The sequence below is a fragment of the Drosophila willistoni genome, unplaced genomic scaffold (genome assembly GCF_018902025.1).
Source record: "Drosophila willistoni isolate 14030-0811.24 unplaced genomic scaffold, UCI_dwil_1.1 Seg485, whole genome shotgun sequence".
Lineage (NCBI taxonomy): Eukaryota > Metazoa > Arthropoda > Insecta > Diptera > Drosophilidae > Drosophila > Drosophila willistoni.
The window spans coordinates 3062560-3089595 of NW_025814416.1; the positions used below are offsets into that span (position 1 = coordinate 3062560).

General features: G+C 39.5%; 1 protein-coding gene across 2 annotated transcripts in view; it reads right to left on the reverse strand.

Annotated features, from left to right (window-relative positions):
- The window catches only part of LOC111519568 (S-adenosylmethionine decarboxylase proenzyme), a 296107-nt gene that overhangs the window by 195513 nt on the left and 73558 nt on the right, over window positions 1-27036 (reverse strand). For both annotated transcript variants that reach the window (XM_047012945.1, XM_047012946.1), the window contains exons 2-3: window positions 6547-6633; window positions 6311-6479 (exon numbers count right to left, since the gene is read on the reverse strand). In XM_047012945.1, the coding sequence (XP_046868901.1) occupies window positions 6311-6479; window positions 6547-6633 (256 nt within the window). The remainder of the gene's footprint in view (window positions 1-6310; window positions 6480-6546; window positions 6634-27036) is intronic.

Here is a 27036-nt window from a genome sequence, read left to right on the forward strand (position 1 = left end):
GTGTTTTTTTAATGCACTCCGCAAAAATTGTGTGTAAAAAAAAAGACTGCGTTTGCAAAAATTTGTGTAGGGCTCTTAGTCGCCTCAGAGACGCCTATTTACAATCATATTGCTATTAGATTGCTCTAATAGCAATAAATACTAAGTTGCAACAACAAAGTGCTTAATTTTTACAAAAGCCATGTCCACCAATTCGGGCCCAAGCTCTCTCGATCCATACCAGCAACAGCTACAAGAACTAATTGTACAACAACAACATGAGCGTCGACTCTCGGTCCAACGCAACAACGCGTACTTTTCGGTGGTGTCGCCGACCCCACTGAATGCTAACGTAAGCAATAATACCGAAAGTGTCAGCCACTCAGCAATAAACAGCAACTTACCGTGGAGAGAGCAATGTGCTTCTCCATCAATATCGATAACTGGGTCACCGATTGCACCGACCAGCACCGTCAGCTCGTTGACAGCAACTACTGCAACGTCTGCCGAAGTATTGACCTGCCTCAAGCCGTCAACGACAAGTCGCCCAGAGTCAGCCACAATAGTAAACCCAACGACTTCTGTCCAAACTGGATAGATATATTAAAATAACTAAGCGGAAGCTAAGCCCGCAAAAGAAAAAAGTGGCAATACTCCGAAAATAACTAAACCAAATGAACGAGTAACACCTCTTAGCGGGAATCGTTTTAGAATTCTTGCCGATCAGCAAGACGATCAAGCCGGAGCTGTAGATAAAGTTAAATCGGCTAGACCACCCCCTTTATACATCCGTAGAGCCAACTGCAGCGCCCTGATTTCGAAGCTAGTAGAAACAGTAGGGGCAAATAACTTTGTTGTAACCCCACTTAATAGGGGTAACATTAAAGAAATTAAATGTCAAACCCAAACTGAGGACAATTTCCGCATCATCGAAAAGTACCTCCGTAATGCTAACATCAACTTCTATACCTACCAACTAAAAAGCAGTAAAGGGCTCCAGGTTGTGTTAAAGGGGATTGAGCCATCGGTCCCTACTCAAGAAATTGCAGACGCGTTGGTCGAAAAAGGGTTTGCGGTCAAGTCCGTTGTCAACATCATCAACAGGAACAAAGTAGCACAGCCGCTCTTTAAAATCGAGCTCCAACCAGATGCAAAGCGGTCGAAGCCAAATGAAGTGCACCCGATCTACAACCTACTGCTTCTATTGCACAGAAGAATCACCGTAGAGGAGCCCCATAAGAGACGCCAACCACCGCAGTGTAAAAACTGAAAGGAATACAACCACACCTCTAACAATTGCAATCTTAAGTCAGTGTGTGTTGGCTGCGGCGAACATCATGAAGATGGAATTTGCACCAAGGACAGAAACAACGTCGCACTAAGACTATGCAGCATCTGTGGAGGGGACCACACGGCCAACTACAGAGGATGTCCTGTCTTCAAGGATCTTAAATCACACCTAAACGGGCGCAAACCCCCAGCTGGACCAAAAATCACCTTCAACGCCTCCAAAACTACACCGGAGGTTTTCTTCGCCAAGGCTGTTAGATCATTAAACATGACTGCTACAACCAGTCCTAGTGTATGCTTCGCTAGTGTGCTCCGAACTGGACAGACGGAGCCCGCGAAAGAGACCCCGTCACTCCGCCATCTACAGAATCCGCAACCTAGCGCACCAGAGCTTGGCCAGCAAACTCCAAGTGGTCTAGAGGCCCTATTGATCTCACTCAATCAAAACATGACCACTTTTATGACGTTCATGCAAAACTATATGCACGAACTTATGCGGAATCGAAACCTGCTTATCCAGAAGCTTATCGAGAATAAATAATGGCTTCCCTACGTCTACGTCTTTGGAATGCTAACGGCATTTCCATGCACAAAAATGAACTGCAACTATTCCTAGACTCAAGTGAAATCAACGTTTTGCTGATTTCGGAAACACATTTAACATCAAAAAATAATTTTCAAATACCAAAATATACCTTCTACGCAACAAAACATCCAGACGGAAAAGCTCATGGCGGGACTGGTATCCTAATCAAAAACCGTATAAAACACTCGTTCCTCAACAGATTTGAAACACAGCACCTACAAGCAACTGCTATAACCGTCCAAACCAGCTGCGGCAACACTACATTGGTTACCCTGTACTGCCCACCACGCTTCTCAATCTCTGAAAAGGAATTTACCGATTTCTTTAACACACTCGGAGATCGCTTCATTGCAGCAGGGGACTATAACGCCAAACATATGCACTGGGGATCTCGCCTGGTAAATCCTAAAGGCAAGCAGTTGTACAACACAATAGTCAACCCTCTCAATAAGATGGATTGCGTCTCACCGGGTAGGCCTACTTATTGGCCCACAGATCCACAGAAAGTGCCTGACTTGATTGATTTCGCAGTAACCAAGAGGATTCCACGTAATTGGATCACTGCGGATACACTGCTAGATTTAACTTCCGATCACTCTCCAGTGCTATTCACACTATTAACAAGACCTCAAGTACTTGATCGCCCAAACAACAAAACAAATTGGCTTAAATTTAAAATGTACATCAGTGCCCACATTGACTGTTCGCCGAAACTGGATGCTGCAGAGGACATTGATATGTGCGTCTCTGCACTTGAGTCGATGATGGGAGCTGCAGCAATAGTATCTACTCCAAATGCCTCTTCTTACACTAAACCTGTTGACAGGCCTACGAACCGGCGGATAGAACATTTAGTAACGGAAAAACGACGTCTAAGAAGAGAATGGCAAATTACTCGATCAACAGCAGCAAAACTTCGCCTAAGGCAATCTAATCGCAACCTTTCCAAGGCGTTAAGACAAGAGGAAAGCTGGGCTCAAAGGAAATACTAAGAAAAACTCAGTCCAACCAGCACTAAACATCCTCTGTGGAAAGCCCATCCAACTTTAAGCGCTCCTACAGAGACAATTTCACCGATAAGGAGTCCAACCGGTGGATGGGCTCGCAGTGACGAAGAGAGGGCATCCGTATTTGCCACACATCTTAAAATGGTTTTCCAGCCAAATCCAACATCAAACTAATCTGTACTTCCCCCTTCGAGCACATTAACGGATAGTGAGTACTCGGAACTCCAATCGGACGAGATAACTGCAGTTATTAAAAATTGCACTGCATAAAGCCGAAAAAAGCCCCTGGCCATGACCTAATCACACCGAAAATGATCCTAGAACTCCCTATCATTGCAATACAATATATCTGCAAACTGTTCAACGCTATAATAAAAATTGGCTACTTCCCAAGAACATGGAAAAAGTACACTATCATCATGATTCCTAAAGTGGGAAAGGACAAAACCCAGCCATCATCCTATAGGCCAATTAGTTTGCTGCCATGTCTTTCGAAGCTTTTTGAAAACGTCCTGCAGATCCGACTAAACTCATTTCTGGCATCGGAGAACACAATCCCTTCACACCAGTTCGGCTTACGTGAAAAACATGGTACAATTGAACAAGTCAATCGCATAACATCCGAAATACGAACAGCATTCGAACTAAAAGAATACTGTGCGGCTGTCTTTCTCGACGTTGCCTAGGCTTTCGATAGAGTTTGGCTAGAGGGTCTGATGTTCAAAATCCGGAAAAAACTGCCACAGTACACCCACAAACTCATGGAATCTTACCTTTACAACAGGAAATTCGCTGTAAGATGTAATGGCTCCGTCTCGGCTGATTTTGAAGGAACACCTCAAGGTGGTAGAGGAATGGCTAGCAACCTGGCGTATCCGGGTCAACGAGCAGAAATGCAAACATGTTACATTTACGCTTAACAGAAGAAACTGTCCAGCTCTAATGCTAAACAACGTACCAGTTCCTCAAGCCGTGGATGTCACTTACGTTGGCATCCACCTAGACAGAAGACTAACTTGGCGCAAGCACATCGAAGCAAAAAAGTCACAGCTTAAACTGTAAGCGAGTAGCCTACATTGGATCATCAATGCTCGGTCCCCTCTACGTCTGGAGTATAAAGTCCTCCTAAACAACTCCGTACTAAAACCCATTTGGACTTACGGAGCCGTACTATGGGGAAATGCAAGTACCAGCAATGTCGATATTATACAAAGAGCGCAGTCGAAGATTTTAAGATCAATCACGGGGGCCCCGTGGTATAAACGAAACGACAACATTCAAAATGATCTAAATATACCTAGCGTAAAATCTGAAATAGGTACTTAACAACTAAAGTATTCTGCGAAACTGGATGCACACCCAAATGTTCTTGCCCATGCCCTTACGCGAACTAATAATAGAACTCGTCTTAAAAGAAATGACAGACCAACCCAATTACAAGTGATTAGGGCCGCCTGCAATATCCCCAAGATTTAACTTAAGTACTAGACTAAGAAAAATATGCCCTTCAATTTGGAATCAGTCCATTACACGCTTGGATCCGCTTTTTCGAGTTTGTTTTAAAAATCTCATATAGAATAGAGTTAAAAAAGTGGCATGTCAAGGACGCCGACAAGATTAAATTAAAAGCACGAAAAAATTTGATACAGTTAAAAATGATGAAACAAATGGGATTGAATGTAGACAAACCTCCTTCAAATGGCAGTGGGAACTCCAATGATGGCAACACAGCAAGATGAGCATTTTCCAATCCTGACTTGTTGTCATCAATTCTTGATTTTGGCTGTGACGTTTTAAAAAGCTTTCAGACAATATTGATAACGATAAACTGCGAGTACGATATAGACTCAGCTAAGTTCTAAGCTTTCTGTGCTAAAGTTTTTGTGGCATATTAGGAAAAGTATCCTTGGTACTCCATGTCGCCAATTGTTCACAAAGTCTTAGTATATGGGCACCAAATAATAGACACTTGTGTAGTTCCCGTAGGCTGCCTTGGTGTACATGCATCGGAATCCCGAAATAAACTATACAAGCGCGACAAAGAGCCCACTCAAGAAAATGTAGTTGACTAGATAATTTTATCTAGTGTGATTTCACAGACGTCTTCAATAGATGAATGTATACTTCTGATCCGTTTTTATCTAGTATATACTTAAAGCAGCGACCAAACTCAATAAAAAGAACGATGCCAAAAGATGTAGTATCTTTGTTAATGGGATCACATTTTGAAAAGCAGTCTAGCAATAATGATCCAGATTCTGACCAACATTCATCAATGAAGATTATGAAGAACAGGATGGACTAGAGGTTGTTGCTTCAGAAGATGAATATTTTGAACTTCAAGAGAACTGAGTAATTTTTATAACATAACAAAACTTATTTCAGATTTTTCAAAACTTATCATTTTTTTAGAAGGACTAAGAAGGACTAATCACCAGCCCAGGGAGATAACTGTCAAACTTAATGAATTTCTATAAAACTGTTTTTTTCTTTTTAAATTTAAATATGAATTCTTTTAATAGTGTTTTTTTTTTTTAAATTAAAAGTAAAAATTTTTTAATAGAACCTTCAAAGCTTTATATGGCAGCTTTTTTAAATAGTGCTCCAAATGCCATGAAACTGAGTAGGACACTAAAGAAACATAAAAAATGTATACAAACCAAGTTTCACTTCAATAGCTTTAAATTTAGACTTTATGCCAAAATAAACGCAAAAAAACACTATGCAGGGGTTAAAACACCGCCAACATTACGGGTAGTACCATCATGTCTACATGTTATATATTTCGTGGTGAAAACTGAAGCATCAGCAATATCAGGCTTCAACCAAGATTCAGCGAGAGCAAGAGCTTGAAAGGCAAAAGCTTCTTTGACTTGTCAACAGATGCTGACGAGCAGGAAGAAACGTTTTTAGAAGACGATAAAGCAAAAGCAATCTAATCGGTTTTTTTATGTATATTTTTTTTTATAAGGTTCCAGTCAAAAATCTTTATAAGCTTAATATTGTGACGAATTGTCAGTGCTTCAACGTCCGCTAAAAAAAACGATTGACTAAACATAGAGTAAATTCTGATGAACAATATTCTAACACTTTTTATAACATCACATGTACGATCGTAAACACACAACTTGTAAGCCTTCGTAACGTTTCCGTCTCCGTCTTATCATGCTGTACTATACTTTATATCCTATATTATATATCAAGGGTCTTTTGTAAGTGCACTCTCAAAGATTACCCTTCTCTCTGCCCAGCCTTGCCGTTAAACAACCTCGGGAGCCCAAATGATTCAATACATGGCCATCCTTGCTATATATGGTCAGAGATGCTTTTATGTATGAGTTGTGTGATCAACATACCTTTATTTGCAAAAGTAAACGGTAAACCGTCATAATATGGCGCCAAGTGCATTTCAAGGGGCATTCTTTGCATACATATGTAGTAGTCTTACCTGAGACTCTGGTTTAATGAAGTTTTTTCTTGAGTAAAATAAGTCAGTTATAACATTGTACCCATGAAGACTAGCAATTTTTAGAAACGGATTCAAACAGTTTAATGGCGTTGTTGTGCCACAAGTTTTTAAAATCCACCTTCGCTTCGAAACGAACATGCTGCTTTCGCTGTATAAACAAGAAAAAATAAATTTATATGCACGGTATATTAATTTTTATTGATTTATTACTGTACCTAAGCACAAAAGCATCAATATGTTGGTTTCTCGAAAAACTAATTATTTCGCATTTTACGAATTTGAGTAAATTTTCCCACTGCGTTCTGAAAATAAATGTAATATTAGTTATAAATTTGAACCGAACCAAAATTTCCTATAGACCAAAAAATTAGCTTCTAATATATTATAATTTATATTAGATATTAGAGATATTCTCTGGATTAAATTTACCTGTAATGTATTTATATAAAAATTTATAAATCTAACATTTGCACTTAATTGTTTCCAAAATCAAACTACTTGTTCTTCCCGGGTATATTTCTAAGACTGCTTTTAGCATTGATTTGAAGTCATCTGTATAATTACTCATTCATGGACAATCTCCAATCTTTTATAATTTTGCCAATACTAAAATTTTACCTAAAGGCCGGGGCTAAAATCATCCGAAATTTTAATCCTCTCTTAGCTATTTTTGTTACTCTTCTTCAACAGCTGTGCCAAGTTTGATCAAAATCAAAATGATGTGGTATGCTTAGCCGGCACGAGGTCAATTTTTTGGGCAGACTAATTGTTTTTCGTTTCTTTTCCGATATATTTCGAAACGTTTGTTGTTCTTGGTCTATTATATTTGCTGGTCTATAATGGTTAAGCATCCGTTGTATACAACCTTTTGCTGTATTCTTTATCATCGACTTCGGATGTTTGGAGTTAAAGTTGATGATTCGACCTGCTGTTGGTTTTTTGTACCATTTTAATTTTAGCTTGTTTTATCGTCTGTGTATTGATAAGTCTAGGTAATTTGTCGATTTGTTGTCATTTTCCAACTCTATTGTAAGCTTTATGTTTCTGTCAAATAAATTTAGGTTGTCAAGTGTGTTTTGGATCTCGTCTTCTTTAATTGTCGTTGTAGTGTTTTTATTATTTTTCAACGATATATAAACTGTATGTATATGCGTGCCAATCGGGGCATGCATGTACAAGGGGATGGGGACAAAGAGGATAAAAAATAAATGGAAATGATATTTGGAAGGTTTTTTTGTGCATTGATGAATTGAGGTACAGAAAAAGAGTTTGGAACAGGTCAAAAAATATAATGGCCAAAGACTTTACACCTAAAGGTATATAAACTTTGCTTCTTTGATATTTCATTACAGTTTACGATCACCGGCTCCACTCTTATTGCCCAATTCGGTAATTTTTAACATACATATCAGCTTCTTTTTGTAGTGTGTTGTTTGTCAACTTGGGTTATGGTTATATGTAAAGAATTGTTTCAAATTTCTTTTGTCTATATTAGATTCTTAGTTTTTCGTTTACAGTTTTGTGGAAATTCTCCACATCTGAAACACCATTTTCGCTGATGTTATACTAACGTATATATGTTATTATATTAACGTTTTATGATTTTAGCCAGTTTTGAAGAGCTGTGCAAATAAAAAACAGTCCTTATCTGCTTTGATTTCTAAGGTTTAACTTCTATCGGTAACGATTTTTGTGATTGCCATTTATGACCCAGGCACAGCTTCTAACTCAAACATTAAAATACTACAGCGATTCGTAATTCGTGCGTAACTCGGTTATCCACAAAAACCTTAACATCCTGTCAGTTAAATGCGAGATTCGGAGGTATGGCATTCGGTACCCCATGGGCTAGATAATGCCCTGGAACTCAAACTGCTAGACAAGAGCATGCAGATAAGACATCTAAAAAGAAGTCTCGCACTTAACCAGCCATTTAGACCAGAGAAGGACTGGTGATCCCACTCCCATTTTATTGTTGCCTTTGATAATATTTGCTTATTGTCCATTTAAGATAGATCACAAATAAAAAAAATACATATAAAACAAAATGTATATATATCCCACCGAGATCCCCATTAAATAACTTGAACCGCATTCAAAATAGCCCGTTGCGATTGATACAATTCACATGGTCCAATATGCTTGCGGATCGGTTTTAATACAAAACCATGATGGACTTCAACTTCCCATAGTATAACAAAACATGGATAGCAGCTATTCATTGGGCAATATTACACTTTAGACCATTAGTATATAGCAAGCATTTTTATACCCTTGCAGAGTGTTGTGGAATTGGCCGTGGTTTTATTATTTATTTTGTATTTTATTTATTTATTTATTATTTTAGGCACGTTTTTCTGCGCCATCGTTTTTATTAACAGGTGACCATCTCTTTCTTTGAATAAAAAGATAAATTGACTTATATACTAGATTCAAGAACAGAATAGTATATATAGAAATAGTATTTTTCGGTATCTAGCTTAAATACAAATAAATGATATTTTCTGCGACATAATTCCGCCCCCTAGTGTTGAACCAAGTCTTCAGCACGATTCTTTATGTCTCGGTATTCCAGTCCTAATCTGCATAGGTTTCTTACTGGCCGACGATAAGTGTTTTTTGTTGGTTTTATGTCTGCTACTCTCACTATTCCATCTTCTCCTGGGTGTGTTTTGAGTACTATTCCAATTGGCCATTCACCTCTTGGTGTCATGCATTTTACTACGAGTTCACACTCTTTCAGGTTATCGCAATTCTTTTCCCATTTCGATCTGTTAACTAAACTTGGGATATATTCCTCAATGAATCGTCTCCAAAAGGCTTCCACTAACATTTGCGTCATCCTCCATGTCTTCTTCTCACTGGATCCATTAATTTTGCATGGTGCTTCAATAGATCCACTTTGTTGTTTGATTATATGATTGGGGCATAATCCTAAGACGACATCTGGATCATTCGATTCGAAAATATACGGTCGTCTATTTACCAAATGCTCCGCTTCACAAAAAAGAGTTTGCAGCACTTCGTCAGTGGGATTACTTTTGACGGATAGTACGGCCGGCCTCTAGTGTTCTTTTAAAGCATCCAATTAGCCTTTCCCAGCAGCCTCCAAAATTTGGTGAGTTCGCTGGTATAAATTTCCATTCGATACCTTTTTTAGTGTTAGTTCTCCGCGCGAGAACTAATTTAGTGACCGCCAACACCCTGGTCACTAAATTGGGGAACGAGACCCAGGAAAGAAGACGTGGCATCGACTCTTTCCTGTTCCCAGAACGATTGATAATTTATATATGATGATCATACATACATAAAACATACATACATAAAACATACATACATAAAACATACATACATAACACATACATACATAAAACAAAGTGGATTGAGAACTATTATTATATTGTTTCGTAAGTAAAGTGCATTGAAAACCAAAAAATTTGCTGTCTTAAATGCATTGGTAATTGGAACGGAATCAATTGTTGATAATCGTTTACATGGCAAAACCAATCACACAACACAAAAAAAATCAATATTTAACCTACATTTCCAAAAAAAAAAAAAAAAAAAAAAAAAAAAATATTTACCTTACAGTATTTACATATATACATACATGTACATGTTACACACATGTAAATTGGCCTACAGAATCAATTGCTGATAACTAAAGGTCAATCATAAGTGAAATTAAAATTATTTTAGTGAAAGTGTTAAAAAGTGTGGGCTGAAATCATACGTTGATAATCGCCGCATGAAAAAAAAAAAGAAGAGGAATATGTATATACATGGATGCATATACACATGTGTATGTGTAAATCTTATAATTCAATGGAAATGTTTATATGCTGCAAAGCTACAAAATCTCTTTTACGAAACACACATTGTCGCTCATTCTGCTTTCAATTTCATAATTCGGCGGAATTGCCAAAACGCTACAAAACCACAATACTTAGAATTGTATTTCGGGCGAAATCGATCTGATAGCAGAACCACGCTGAACAAACGACGTGTCGTCGCGACGCTAAAAAGCTAGCAATTTCTGGCGAAACTGATCAGCTAGCTGAGCTGCAATGGTCAGACGAAGCGACAAAGCGGCAAATTCTAGTGAAATCGATCTGCTAAGCAGAGCTGCAATTGGCAAACGAAGCATTCATAAGTAGTAGCCTTTTATTGTAGGCTCATTTACAAAAGTGAGCTTGAGTTGCAAAGACGTTAATAAAATTAGAAGGTCAGTTTAAAGTTGTGACACCAAGTTTAAGAACAATATACTATTAATACATAATTAAAGTAATAAAGGTTTGTTACAAAATATTTTAAAAGAACATTAAGAACAATACAAACAACAATACAAGTGCCATACATTGAAAAAAAAAAAAAAATATATATATTGAAATAGGCGAAGGCAAAGTTTGACTTGAAGTGATTTATTGGGGCCGCAAGCCCGGTATTTATAGGAGAACGTTTACATTGGTCTTATGGCTAGTGTCCTTAAAGGTACTTAAAGCTAGACATTATGCTTAAGTTCTAATTACTTATAATCTATCCCTAAAAGTATGTGGCCTAATCTTATCCCTTATCTATATATATAAAATTCTCTCGAGTGTGGTGTTTGTTACCAAACTACTCCGAAACGGCTCGACCGATTCTCACGAAATTTTTTATGCAGATCGTGTAGGACTGAGAATCGGCCAACATCTATTTTTTATACCCAAATAATAACGAGCTCACGATTAAAACTGACTAACTGTGCTGGATATCTCAACTACCTGTGTTTTATACGAGTGAAATTAGACACACGGCCTACTTGATAAGAGATGAAATTCAACAAAAATAATTTAAATCTTCCAATCGAAACAGGCCGTGAAAAACCATATACAACGTTGAGACTTTCTAGATTTTAGTAAGGTGATGTACACTGTTGAGTTCACACGGTTTCGCTTGGGGATTTCCGTACACAAAAATTAAATTTTCCAGTTTTTTTTTTCGGAACAAACAGTTGAAATTTTCTTTTAACTTCAGGGCAGGATGCAAGGGTTTTGGACTGTCTCGCAGAATGGCATCTAAGGATTTCGTGGATTCACCTAAGTGTTCCAAAGTGGATAATGGAGGCTGTCAAAACAAAACTCAGTGCAGCCCTAAAAGTATAGCCAAGCCCAAGAAAGAAAAGGAAGAACCATTCCAGTTTCATCACCTTCTGAAGCAACCAGCAGAGTGTTGTGCCGATCCCTGCCCCACCTTTGACGAGTGCCTGTACAAGGAGTCGGATAAAGCTGCCCGCAAGTATCAGGTCACTTGGGTAGAGTGCCCGCCCATTCAAATTAAACCGAAAAAGATCTGCTGTTTTGAAAAAGGCAAGCGGCCACCGATTCCACGACGTAAACGTAAGGAGCCGAAAGCCAAGTGTGAGGAGGAAGTTCAGTGTCCAGAGGAAGGCCGTTGTCCGATATATGTTGGCCGATTCTCAGTCCTACACGATCTGCATAAAAAATTTCGTGAGAATCGGTCGAGCCGTTTCGGAGTAGTTTGGTAACAAACACCACACTCGAGAATTTTATATATTATTCATCAAACCGTTTTAGCGGGGCGCCAGCGTTCTGTCGCTGTCGCCGAGTGTGGTTCGGTGGAAGGCGCGCACAAGAATTGTGCGTCTCGAGTTCAGTCGTTGTTACAACTCGAGTGCGACCGAACTCGCTGCGCTAATTATTGATCAAGAAAATAATACACCAATCAGTTTTCCAACTTGATTTATTACAACAATGCCACGAACACGCAGGGGGGCTAATTTGAGTCGTCAAACAAACAGATCTAGAGGCATGCAAGATAGAAGAGCAATAAGATCAGATGCAGAAAGGCAACAAAGTAATGCAGATGTCCGTGTAAGAATGGCGCAGTTACGTGCATCACAATTACAAGAGGTACGAGATGAGCGAAACCAACAAAGACAATTGGAACGAAGAGAAGCGCGCAGATTCGTAGCCAACAGACGTAGAGGGATTGACCAACATCAACAAGTACTTCGAGCATTTACATCACATTAATTTCTTCGACAAGCATTTCAGTATGAGCCTGATGTTGAATATTACGCTGGAGTTTTATATTTTTCTGCAGTTCAAATTTCGTGTCTTCGCTTTTATCCAGGTGAATGGTTGCTGCCCTGGCTAAATTGAGATTTTATCAATGATTTTTTTTGACATGTGTTTGGAAAACTTAATTATTTCTGTTTTTTAAATTTTTACTCTCTGTAGTTTTTATGATCATTATAATAAAATACTTTTATATACATATCTATCTATATTATTATTGTTTTGTATTATTATATTATGTTCATCAAAGCATAAATTAGTTCAGCTAAAAGGTAACACGAAATTCTTTGACTGTTAGGCGTTACGAAGTTCGCCGGGTTTGCTGGTATATATATATATATATATATATATATATTAGAGAGCTGCATGAATGATAGAAAAATCAATTAACAACATTCAAAACCAAATAAATCAATTGAATGACTTTGAAAATCGACTTCAACTAAATGAGTGTGCGTCGTAAAAATCAGTCGCACAACATTCAAACGAAACAAAACGAATTGAATGAGTTAGAAAGTGAGTCAATGAGTTGCTATGATTCGAATGCATTCGAATTCCAATTCTGATTTTAGTATTTAGTATTTATTTGTATTGTATATTTTTTAACTATATGTAATTACTGTACTACAAAACTAGAGTGGTTAGTGGCTCAGTGGGGACCTACTCAGACTATCGTTATCGGGTTCAAACCCCCTACAGAAATAGAGAAGAATTTTTTTTCCAAATAGTGAAGTATATTAAAAAGTAGATCCATTGTGTATATGATATTAAAGAATATAATTTTTTTTTTTATAATATATTAGAAAGCCTTATTTATGTTTTCACGGTTCGTGGCAACAGGAATCTAATTTAGAAAAAATAGATTTTACAAAATTTGTCCCAAATTGTCAAATCCAAAACTGTGTCCTTAAGTTTTTGGTGTATAGCATATTTTAATTTTAATAGCCCCCATTTCGCCATTATTTTCCATACATTTTTGATAAAATAATTAGTTTTTGTTGCTTTTAAACATCCCAATAAAAATGAGTCAATTCGAATAATTCTAATGATTCGAGTGCCTTAGTACAATTCGATGTTTTGACACTCAATTCATTGCCTTTCATTAAACAGAGTTACGTATTTTGCGAGATATGACAAGTACAAACTCACACTCATTCATTTCATTGTGTAGTTGTCACTCATTTATTTGAATTCAATTCGAATGGATTCATTTGACTTTGACTTTGCTTCCATTCATGCAGCTCTCTAATATATATATATATATATATATATGTAGATATATATGTGTGCGTGTGTGTGATAATAATACAGATGTATATTGGTGTACGTGTGTGCATATGTATGTGTGTGTGTGTGTATACGTATATATATGTATGTATATACGTATGTATATATGTATGTGTGTGTATATGTATGGGTACGTATGTATATGTATGTGCCTATATGTATGTGTGCATGAATGTGTATGTGTTTTTTTTAATTCCTTTATTTATAACATAAAACCAATAACATAAGAGTATACAATGTTTTCTATCGGACTGCAGGCATAATACGAAACAATTTTTGCGGGACGTCCCAGGGGGAATTGCTTCGCAAAAACGTGTTGCTAGCATACCTATCCGTTTCTTGCGCGTTCCTCTTGTCTGAGGACTTGACAGACCACACCCGCAAAGCCGCATACTGCGTCCCAGATCGCCGATTTGGCCAGCATAGCTGTGACCAAGTTGTCAGGTGTCAGGGCAGTGTTGATCAGGTCTGCCACCCTTTGTCGCTCGTTGTTGAACCTGACGCATTCAAACAAGATATGTCTTGCGTCTTCGATTGTGCTGCTGCCGCAGACCAAGCAAAAGGGTACATGCACATGCCCAAACCGGTGCAGATATGATCTGCAGCATCCGTGACCTGAAAGCAGTTGTGTGAGTTGGAAGGAAACTTGCCCATGTTTTCTCTCCAGCGTCTTTGCCAAGTCACAAGACTCCGAATTCTTGCCTCAGAGCTGGCCTCTTTTTTGGGTGTGCCGCGACTGACAGCTACGGCGATCGCCTTGGCTTCATCGGCAAGTAGGTCGATTGGGATCATACCCGCAATTACCAACGCAGCGTCCTCCGAAACGGTCCTGAAAGCGCTGCACACTCGAAGTCCGCATAGACGATATGTGGCTTTAATGCCTCTGCTGTATGACGGGACGTGAATAGCTTGCGACCATACTTGCGCTGAATACAATATCACTGACTTTAGCACACTCGCTAGCTGCAGCCTGCGCTCCTGTTTCGGGCCTCTGGTATTTAACATGATTCGGGACAAGGCCTGCCCAGTACTCGCCGCCTTGGTATGTACGTGATTCAGATGTTCCCGAAAGCATAGACGGGTGTCTATCCATACGCCCAGGTAACGTATAGCCCGCTTTGAGACAATCGCAGATCCCTCTACTAGTATCCTAGCAACTTCCACTGTCTTCCTACTACTTATAAGCACCGCCTCCGTTTTGTGCACTGCCAGTGAGAGACCGACTGAGTGAAGCCAGCTCGTAATTTTTTCAATCGCGCAGGATGCAAACGCTTCAGTCGTCGCAAGATCCTTGGCTACAATCACTAACGCCACGTCATCTGCGTATCCGATGATTTCGCATCCTTGTGGTAGAGGGATCCTCAGAATGCTATCGTACATTATGTTCCACAGTAGCGGGCCCAATACGGACCCTTGTGGAACCCCGGCAGAAATGTGGCGACTGTCGCAGCCCTCATCTGTGTTGAATCGCAGCACTCTCCCATCAAAATAACTCCGTATGATGGCTTGCAGGTATACCGGCGCTTCCAGCCTACACACCGAGCTAAGGATGCAGCCCCAGTCCGCTGTATTAAAGGCGTTCTTAACGTCTATTGTGACGACCAGGCAGTACTTTTTAGAGCCGCCCTTCCACCGGGAGCCCTCGATTGCATTTGCAGCAATATTTACTACTTTGCTGATTGCATCTATCGTAGACCTTGCCTTCCGAAAGCCGAATTGGTTTTCCGAGAGGCCATTGCTCCTGCTGATTAGATCGTTTAACCTAGTGTTGATTAGTCCTTCCAGAACTTTGCCGACTGTGTCTATTAGACAAATCGGCCTGTAGGAGGATGCTACGTAAGGTGGCTGCCCCGGCTTTGGCAGCAATACCAGTTTTTGAATCTTCCACTGCGATGGAAAAACTTCCTCCAATAAGCATTTATTGAAGGTTTCAACAAAAGCTTCTGGGCGTAGCGTCATAGCCAGTTTGACTGCACGATTCGGGAATAAATCCGGGCCTGGGGCCTTACCGGGCTTAAGAGATTTGTTTATAGTTTATAGGCCTTACCCCACAGGGGTCGTGCTCAGCTGAGTCACACAGATTGAGGAAAACCTCTTTTTTGGCTGCGGCCTTCTTCAGGGATTTTCTCGCTTGGCTAAAAGTGGAGTGCATCTGTGGCCAGTTTACGTCCAGCCGCTTCCTTGCCCTTTGGTAACGCCTTCTTGCGATTAGGCAAGCCCTTCGTAGATCTCCAATTTCATCGTTCCACCAGAAGACTGGTTGGTGATGTTTATTGAATGGTCTGGAGCGGGCCATACTCGCATCGCAGGCTGATGCCAGCATGCCACATAGCTGGTCTGCCATGCAGATCCCGCAGCCAACGTCGCATCGTAAATTGCAGCTGAAAATGCCTGGGTGTTAATCGTGTCAGCTTTATATGGTAATTCCACTGCCTGGGTACGCGTCTGTTGTCGTCGAGCTGCCTGTCCAAGGGAAAAAATTATGGCCTCGTGGTCGCTGGCTGTGTAGTTATCATCCAGCCGCCATGCAGCAAATCTCGCCAAGCTGTTGCTGACGAAGGTAAGGTCGATTATTGATCCTCTGCCTGCGCTGTTGAACGTGTTGCGAGAGCCGCAGTTTAGAAGTGCGACGTCTAGTGAGGCTAGCGACTCTAGAACGGCGCGCCCGCGAGCATTTGTTATGCTGCTGCCCCATTCTTGGGCCCACGCATTGAAGTCCCCAGCTATTACGAACGGGCTGTGCGCTCTCGTGTCCGCCGCTAGTTCGTCCAGCGATTCGCAGAAGTCCAGATAGTCTAGACTAGGCGGGAAATAGCAGCTGTAGATCCACTTGCCGTTTATTAAGGCTCTGACAAAATGCCCGCCTGCTAGCCTCGAACGCAGTTGTACATTAGGACTGCCACATGCCCAAAGCACGGCCTTGCCGGAATTACTGCATATCCAACTCTCAGCAGACATCCTACGACATCACTTATGATTGCCACGTCAGACCTCGTTTCGCGCACCCGCTGCTTCAGCAGCTCGTGAGCCGCTTCGCAGTGATTCAAGTTTAATTGGATAAAATTAAACATAGCGTTTTCATGGGGCCGGCTTCTCCTGCCCGCTTGCATTTGCGGATGGACACCTAAGGCTGCCAGCTATATGTGCCCGCTCGGTGATACCTCTGTCTGCGCATAGGCAACAGTTGTCATTATTTGCGCAGTCTCTTATTTTGTGGTCCTTGCTGCCACATTTTAAACACCAATTCGTCCTGTCAATCGGGTCTTGACATCGAGCCGCTACGTGCCCAAATGCCAGGCATCTGTAGCATCTGGTTGCGTCCTGGTTGAGTCTAACTCTGCATACTGAGTAGCCGATCTTTAGCTGCCCCGCTTTCAAAATTGATTCTGCCACGTTTGCCGGAAGGCATAGAATTGCCTTTTGGGATCCGCCATAGGAAGGACGCCAGCTTTTAATATCATCCTCTGTCATCTTTAGACTTAGCTGCATCAATACTGCATGGCATATTTCTGCTTTGGTGGCCTCTTCATCCATTTCCAACACGTCCAATTTGGCAAGATTTGACAAGATTTGCCAACGATTTAGCCTCGACTTGGCCTTCAAGTGCTGTGTCGATGTCCTGCTGTATCTTGCTGACATTTTCAGCGCCGACTTGGTTTAACTCTAGCAAGAGATCGCCTTTTGCGGTACGCCTCACCTTTTGTACGCTTTCGCCAACAGCCTGCAACTTTGCATCCTGGCTACTGGTCACCAGCTTCAACATATCGCTGTATGACATGCCGCCCTTGCTTTGTACCAGAATAGCGGCAGGTCGCTTTTTCGGCCTAAGGAACTGACGCCTTAGTTTGTCATTTATATGACGTTGCCGCTTTACCTCGCCCTTAGAGGCGTCTAACACTTCTTTCTCCTCATCGGAGTTTTTCTTTGCCTCGCTGAAAGGGCTGATTATATGCTGCAACAGGGATCCCATTTCGTCGATTTCATCATCTATCGTGGCGCCACGCTGTTGCCTTGACTTGGCTCTTGTCGGAAAATTTCCGCCTGGGGAACCTGCCTCCTTTCTGACTCGCTTTGCTGGGGCATGCAAAATACTCGTATGGGCGCCTGCCGACAGAGTTGTCGTAGCCGCCGTTGACGCTGCTACTAAGCCGCTCTGCAGTGCCACAATCGATCCATTTGCTCTTGCGCTGCTATTGGCGACATCAGCTTCTGCTGTGACAGGTCGCACCATGGGAGAGTTGCTCTTTGGGGCAACAGCTGCTCTGCTCTGCTCGCTCCACACTGTGGCTGAGCAACCTCGCCTGTATTGTCTTCAAGGTCGAAAGATTGACAAGGGGGGTGTGGCAAGTACAGAATAATAGTTATTGAGTACTTGAGTAAACAGATACAAATACAAAAAGTTAATGAATATAATTTAATTTAATTTATTGCAAGTGGCTGGCGGCACAGCCGGGGATCGAACCTGGGCCCACGGCCAGGTGGCGGTTTGCTTACCGGCACCGCTAGCGATCAGTTGTTCGCCGCGAGGCCGAAAAGTCTGCTATAAACTGGTGGAGCTTGGCTTAGGGGAAGAGGGGAGCTTAAAAGCTCGGGTTGTTGCGGTGCAAAAGCTCTGCTCGCTGATGATGGGTCTCCAAGAGCGGCTTGGCAGGGCCGGCATTCACCTGGCAACCACACCACTTTTAGTTTTATTTTCCCTTGTGTATGTTTCCTGTTCCTGCTCCTCTTTGCTGCAATCACCTCACCACTACGCAGGCAACGGCGAAAGTCGGGAAACGGAAGGGGCGTCCACCGTTCCCCTCTGGCCACCAACGACAGCGGGGATTCTTGCGACCGACCGAAAACAGCAAAAGATTCCAGATCACAGAGACCAGGAGGGATGGGTAACAGTAGCACCGTGAGTAGCGCTTCACGTTTAATGAATAACTCTTTTGTAGGATAAAAGACGGGTTTAAACGCGACCAAAAACAGAGAGCGACGACCAGCGACGTGTATCCCTCTATTCTCAATCATGAATGTGTATGTGTGTATGTATGTGTGTGTGCGTGTTACATATATGTACATGTATATAAATAAATATAATAATGTTTAAAACATTACAGAATTTAGAAAAACTCGCGTCGACATATCACGTCAACATAAATGCCAAAAAAATCTACATTCCAAGCAGCCACTAAAAGAACATCTGCCAGACGAACGGCAAGACTCATTTATGACGATCCAGTTCATTCACCCAACGACGTAGCAATGGATTCTGGAAACGCCTCAGTGTGACTTCCCACAACTATATCGACTCCAAACGTTACGCCTACAATAAGCAGCATAGCCAACAACCCAACAATCCAACTGACATCCTTGCCTTTTTCAAGGAGCTACCTACTTTAGACGGCATCCCTAATAAACTGCAAGACTTCATTGTCAATGTGGAAGAAGTCATCGCTTTGATCAGAGGAACTGACCAGACACCATACAGCTCTTTTCTGTTAAAAGCCATCAGGAACAAAATCGTAGGTAGAGCTAATGACGCCTTAAAACTATCCAATACTGCACTCATCTGGGATGACATCAAGGCTAATCTCATACAGCATTATGGTACCAAGAAAAGCGAAGCTATGCTTATTCGCGATTTACAAAACTTTCCCGATAGCTTGTCATTAGGCCAACTATTTTATAATATTTTGAAAATAAGATCACAATTGACAGACATTTTACAAAACACAAATCAAAACTCAACTGACAAACCAAAATTATATGACGAGATATGCTTGAATACCTTTTTAATTAATCTACGAGAACCCCTTAAAACTTTAATAAAATCAAAAAACCCACAAATTTCAAGGAAGCCTATGAACATTGCCGTGTTGAAAAGACCTTCTATTCGCAAAAACCAAATACTAGCCAGAATTTTCGAGCACAGGTAACACCATACTTACGCCCCCAAAACATAAGAAATCAACCAAACAACAACCCCTATTCTAACAATAGAAGCCAGTTATTTAGAAATAATTCAACCATTTCTCAGCCTAATATTAACAACCAGGCTAATAACAACTACCATAATAGAAATTCAACTGTAAATCCTTTCAATTCAACAGGCCCAATTAGGAACCAATTACACAATATCAATGAGCAACAATCTTCAACTGAACTTTGTAAAATTAATGACGCAGGAAATTTTTTCGAAACTGCCTCCGAGAACCAACAGGGTACTTAACAAAAAAATCACACGGATCGACACTCCCTTTTATATGGATAAATTCCGTTACAACTCAACCAGGATACAGGTTCCACAAATTCATTTGTAAGCCCAACCATAGTGAGCAATGTCGATCGCAAAACTCTTGATAATCCTATAACTGTACAGTCAGTGTTGAACCAACACGTCATAAAAGCAAAAACCACGATTCAATCACTTAAAGAGTTTAATGAACAAATGAAGGTAGACTTACTTCTTTTCGATTTTCACCCACATTTCAAAGGTTTGCTTGGGATGGATGTCCTTAGAAAGTTAAAAGCCAATATTAATCTGGACAGTTTTTGTTTAGAAACTCCAAAATCATGTTTAAAAATTTGTTTACAAGACAACCCAGTAACCGAAGTACATATTATCCCAGCTTCTTCAAAATCTTTAATAACCCTTTCGGTCCGGATGAAGGAAGGTAATTTCTACTCTCAACAGACAATGTATAATAAGCACTTAGAGATTTCAGAAGGACTATACAATTCAGTTAACGGATATAGCAAGATGGTAATCGTAAATAATTCACTCGAAGATCAGCAATTATATTTAAAACAGCTATTAGAACCCATACCCTATGATCAAAATCACTATATTGAAATATACAATATAAATTCGGACAATCAAAGTCTCCCACATGTCCACAAATACGTTACCAAATTAAAACCCGATCACCTAAACTCCGAAGAAAAAATCGCATTAATACAACTCTGTAGCAAGTACACAGACCTTTTTTATGACGACAATCAAAAACTAACATTTACCAGCGATATTAAACATTATATACGCACAACTGACGACACGCCAATCTTTGTTAAATCATATCGATACCCCTACGCCTTAAAGAAATAAGTAAAAGACCAAATAGACTCAATGCTAAAGCAAAACATAATTAAAAACAGTTATTCCCCTTGGAGCGCCCCCGTTTTGGGTAGTTCCAAAAAAATCGAACTCCCCTGAAACGCAGAAATGGAGATTAGTTTTAGATTATCGTAAACTTAAAGAAAAAAAGCATTACAGACCGTTATCCAATTCCAAATATAAATGAGATTTTAGACCACTTTTATAAATGTAATTACTTCTCAACTCTTGATTAGTGGATTTCACCAGATTGAAATAAACCAAGCAGATAGGAGCAAAACAGCTTTTACAGTCGAGGGTGGCCACTTTGAATTCATGCGTATGCCGTTCGGGTTGAAGAATGCACCTGCGACGTTCCAAAGAGTAATGGACCATGTCCTTGGAGATCTAGTAGGTTCCATTTGTTTAGTATACCTAGACGACATTATAATTTTTTCACCATCTCTACAAAAACACCTGATAGATATAAGGCAAGTATTTGATAGACTCAGATCCGCTAATCTTAAGCTACAAATCGCAAAATCTGACTTCCTTCGGAGAGAGGTTAATTTTCTAGGTCATATTGTAACTCAAGATGGGGTCAAGCCTAACCCAAATAAGATAAAATCCATTCAAGAGTTCCCTATCCCAAAAAACAGGACACAAATTAAATCATTTCTAGGTCTCCTTGGCTATTATAGAAAATTTATTTAAGACTTTGCCCGCATAACAAAGCCATTAACACAACAAGTAAAAGGTACAAAAGCAGTAACGAATGACGAAGAATACTGTAAAACTTTAGAATTCTGTAAGACATTACTTTGTAATAATCCAATATTGACCTACCCAAACTTTAAAGAACCCTTTATATTAACTACTGATGCAAGCAATTATGCCATCGGCGCTGTTTTATTATCCCAAAAATTATCTGGAAGCGACAAACCTATTTCTTACGCCAGTCGCACATTATCCGATGAAGAAACGCGTTATTTAGCTACAGAAAAAGAAATGCTTGCAGTCCATTGGGCAGTAAAACACTTCAGACACTACTTATTCGGAAAAAAATTTATTTTAGTTTCAGACCACAAACCATTAACATGGAACACAGGACCATTTTTTATCAACGACAAGGTCTCCCGTTGGAAACTACTTATTGTCTGGACATTGACGCGTACAATGCGAAGTACGTTCAAGTGGCCCATACGACACCAGGACATAGCCTGTTTCGCGCGAGCCCAAGCAGAGCGCTGTCCACCTCCCGCCCGACCGACCGTGGGGCGCAGCCGCATATCGGACGGCACGATCGCGTGGACAAATACAAATAAAACGGACAAACAATTAAAAATATGATTAACTACAGCTAATTACGAGCTAAATGTGCTAAAATAGAAGTTTTCACAAGGAAAAGAGAGGCTTCTGATCTGATTACGGGATACAGAAGATTGTAGTCAGAACATAGGACTCGAAAAGGTTCATGCAAAGAATAGTTAGAACTACAGTGTTTTAAGGATAGAGGAATAAAATTTCTAGTAGGTCTACGGGGTACAGATAGGTTTAACTGATTCAATAGCTCAGGAGAGTCTATTTCACCTATTAAAAGTTTATGAATACAGATAGCACCAAGCATTACTCTACGATTAATTAAAGAAGGAAGATTGATTAAAAGAAGAAGAAGAAATAACAAAGTAACATCTTCTCTGTATAATCTTGCATCAAGCATAATAATTGTCGAAAAACCACTTAACGATTTTAATTTGAAGATTGTTTTAGCTGAAGGTTCTCCTGCTTCTTACCAGGTTTCTCTTCCCTTTAAAAACAAATTTAGAAGAACAATCACAGAACCCAGACTTAACTCAGATACTGTACTAGACATTATAAAAAAAATTTTAAAGATTAACAGGACATAAGCAATTTACACATCAGACAGTATTTTTCAAATAGTACTAGATGTGTTCTCTAAACATTTTTCTCACAATAACTTAAATAACTTAGGTGTACAACTCTTTTAGACGATATCACTAATACGACCGATCAAGAAAAAATAGTCAATGATTATCATAATAATAACAATCACCGGGGTATTGATGAAACATTAATGCACCTTAAAAGAAAAGTCTACTTTCCACATATGAAAAGCAAAATAGCGTAAATAATAAAGGGTTGTGAAATTTGCCTCAAACAATTTGCCAACAGGACCTGCATAAACGTCGTTACCGCCATGAAACATTTTTTCAGCCTTTTTTAATAATTGGTATAATTTTTTTCAATCAAAATTATACCAAGAGGTAAAAGAGATTTTACATAAAAATACTAAAAGCAAACTTGATAAACTTAACGAAACTCGGAAATCCGCAACCCCCTTATCAACTAATGAAAGCACATTTCGAAAAGAAAACCGTAGAAATAAGTTAACGCCAAGATTTTCTAAACATAAAGTCTTACGAGATAATGGTAACACACTTATCACCACACGCTTGCAAAAAATCCATAAATCTAAAATAAGGCGAACAACAAAATAATAATTAGTATAATCTTTGCTTTTTACATATGTCATTCATTGTACCCAAACGCATTGTAAACAATATACAGCATTTGTTTTAACATTTGGAAAAAAAATTTTTGTAACATAAAATGCTACAAAAACAACTAGAAAAATTAAGCTTTCAGCATACCATTAGATCCTTTTGTGTTGCGTTGGAATCACAAGTGGACAACGACGGTCCGATGTACAAGCCCAAGTCGCAAGGAAAATCAGCGGCACCCACCCCGACACCCCATTCTAAACGCATTTGCTTCATTTTGGGGAGGGAGGAGTTACCAACCCAACACCCTGGTCACTAAATTGGGGAACGAGACCCAGGAAAGAAGACATGGCATCGACTCTTTCCTGTTCCCAGAACGATTGATAATTTATATATGATGATCATACATACATAAAACGTACATACATAAAACATACATACATAAAACATACATACATAAAACATACATACATAGTTTTATGTATGTTTATACATACATAAAACATACATACACACATGCATTAATATGATTGTAACAGACACACAAAGATAGACAAAAGGTAGAGAACCAAAAAACATTATTAATAAAAGACACTTCTGTTTTAACATCTGAATCGAACAGACGTTTGAGTTACTCGGGGAAAAACTAAATACACACACATCTCACACACCCTCATTCAAACCGTCTAGCTCCCGATGGTAATTCGCGCTGCTTGCATATCTACTTCCTCTAGAGCTTCTGTTAATTCTCTTAAAGCACCTCTAAAATAAGTACCATTATCGGACCATAGTGTTTTAATTTCGCCTCGCCTCGCCTTGCCATCATTCGACGGATTGCCAAAATGCACGAGTCCGTAGTTAGAGAGTGTGCGATTTTCACATGTATTGCTCTAGATGTTAAGCATGTAAAGAGAACGCCACATCGCTTTCGCAGGCATTTAGTGTACCTGCCGCTAGAGCCCCGTCCATCTTTCGTATAGAACGGGCCGAAATAATCCATACCAATGTGAAGAGTTTTTGAATTGTAGAGAACGTAGAGAACAAGAAGAACCTTGCGTAATAGACCCATTTGCGCCTTAACCGGTTAGGCTTTGCGTCGTCTACACCACATACATTCGTTGATAATTCTTTTGATCTTGGTATTCATCTTCGGCATCCAGTACTGTGAATTGAATTTATGTAAGACGACTTCTTGTGAAAATGTTGTACCATCAGCATTGTGAATACTTGATCTCCATCCAACACAATAGGACTTGTCCCGACGACGCCTTCTGCACGCATGATTCGGGTAGTTATGCGTAGAATTTCATCTGCACTCATGGGAAGACAATATTTAGTGAGGCGTAAAGCCCCTGTGATCTTGCCAGTTTTAGTATGGATTATGTCGTTGTGAAAATATTCCGCTTGGATATATCGTTATATCGTTTCGCTTTTACGTTTTCTATAAATCTTTTGACCCATGCTGTGGCGCCTACCAGTTTTGTGAACTTTGAAATTCTATTTTCCAGTATTTTAAAGGGTTCGGTTGGTGTCCTTAATTTTGGCTGTGGCCACATCGTTTTATCCAATCCAAGACTGGACCTTGTTGCCATCTGTCTGTGACAACTTTTATGGGAGAATCTCTTGTTATGATATTAGCTGTTAGCATGTTTTCCATGGTTGGAACCCAATTTCATTCTGACCTCTATTCTGTTGGCTACGAAAACTTGCAGTCGTTCGTTACTGTTTATCCATGAAATCACCATTTAGGAGACTGTCCAGAAAACTCTCATCAAATTTTAGATGTATTTCGATTTCAATAGTTTCCGCCAGTCTACATCCCATCACAGATGGGATGTTTCATGTTTTGGAATCGTAACATGTTTCAAAGGTGAAATTCGAGCCCGAGATGCTATAAGCATGACGTCATATTTTGTTGCGGCTTCTGGACCCTTGGTACATACTCGCATATATGCTGCAGCGTATGCTTTGCTGCTAGCGTCGCAAAAAACGTGTAGTTCGCCTTTCGTAGCAATAGATAAATGTTGGAAGTAACATCTTGATATAGTAACATCTTATAGTCTTTTCAGATCGTTTAACCACTCTTGCCACTTTTTGACAGGGTCGCATTTAATGACATCATCCCCATGCAATGCCAAGTTCCCAAATATTACGCAACAAGATCCGACCTTTTATTTATTTTATTTTCTGCTAGCTAACTAAACGAGTATATAAACCAAATTTGATGTCTCTGTCTGTTATACTTTTTAAGTAAAACAGTTTTATGTAAATTCTGGGGGCGTAAGGGGGCGTGGCCAAAATTCCAATTAACTCTATATATTAACTCTATATATTTACATACCACACGAGTCTACATACCAATTTGGTGGCTATAGCTCTTTTAGTCTCCGAGATCTGCGTGTTTATACAGACGGACGGACGGACGGCTAGACGGACATGGCTAGATCGACTCGGTTGTCGATCCTGATCAAGAACATATAGTCATATATCCAACATCAATACCCAAAAACTTATAAATTTTTGCCCCCTAAAATTTATAACTTTAAAGTAAACATCGGTTTTTTGTAAACACATGGACACTTGCAATAACAAATACCCAAAACTCCAAAAGAAATAAAATCATTCTTAGGATTATGCGGATTCTTCCGGAAATTCATACCAAACTTTGCACATATTGCAAAACCTTTAAATCTTGGATTAAAGAAAGATTCATCCTTTGAAAAATTAAAATATCTTCTTATGAACGACCCCATACTTGCATACCTCGATTTTAAAAAACCATTTTTCCTAACCACAGACGCTAGCAATATAGCTTTAGGTGCGTTCATCTCATAGGACCATAGACCTATTTCTGACGCAAGCAGAACGTTGAACGAACATGAGATCAATTATTCAGCTATAGAAAAAGAATTACTAGCAATAGTTTGGGCAACAAAGTATTTCAGACCATACCTTTTCGGTAGAAAGTTCGAAATTCTAAGCGACCATAAGCCATTAGTATGGCTCAGCAATATAAAAGAACCAAATATGAAACTTTAACGATGGAGAATACTAAATGAGAAAACTAAATGAGTTTGATTACAAAATTAAATATTACCCGGCAAAGAAAATCACGTAGCAGATGCCCTTTCCAGAATTAAAACAGATGAAAACTTTTTAGGATCAACTGTAGTATACTTTTATTGATAGCATTAGGCCATATACTTTTAGGGATAGATTAGAAGTAGTTACTTAGTTCTAGTTAGAACTTAAGCATAATGTTTAGCTTTAAGTACCGTTAAGGACACTAGCCATAAGACCAATGTAAATGCTCGCCTATAAATAACGGGACTGCGGCCCCAATAAATCACTTCAAGTCAAACCTTGCCTTCGCCTATTATATGGCGATCCTGCCTACCATTACACTGTGGTCGCCCCCATAGGCCAACGCTGTTTTATAATAGATCAAACTTTTTAAATCATCTGTTCTTTTTGTTTTGTTCCCGCTGTCCTCTTCAAGAATAATAGAGAAAAAAAATATACTGGGTTTGAACCTCACGCAACTTGCAAGTGCGATTACAAGTAAAGGAATTAACTCAATTTAAATTGAGGTCGATCGAACAATGGAAGTCTTTAATATTTTAAATAAAGGTATTAACTACTATATTTAATTATTTTCTTCAACCCAATATTTTATGTTTATTTTTAATAATTTATTTAATATAGGTTTAATTTCAGTAACAATTTATATGTTAACTT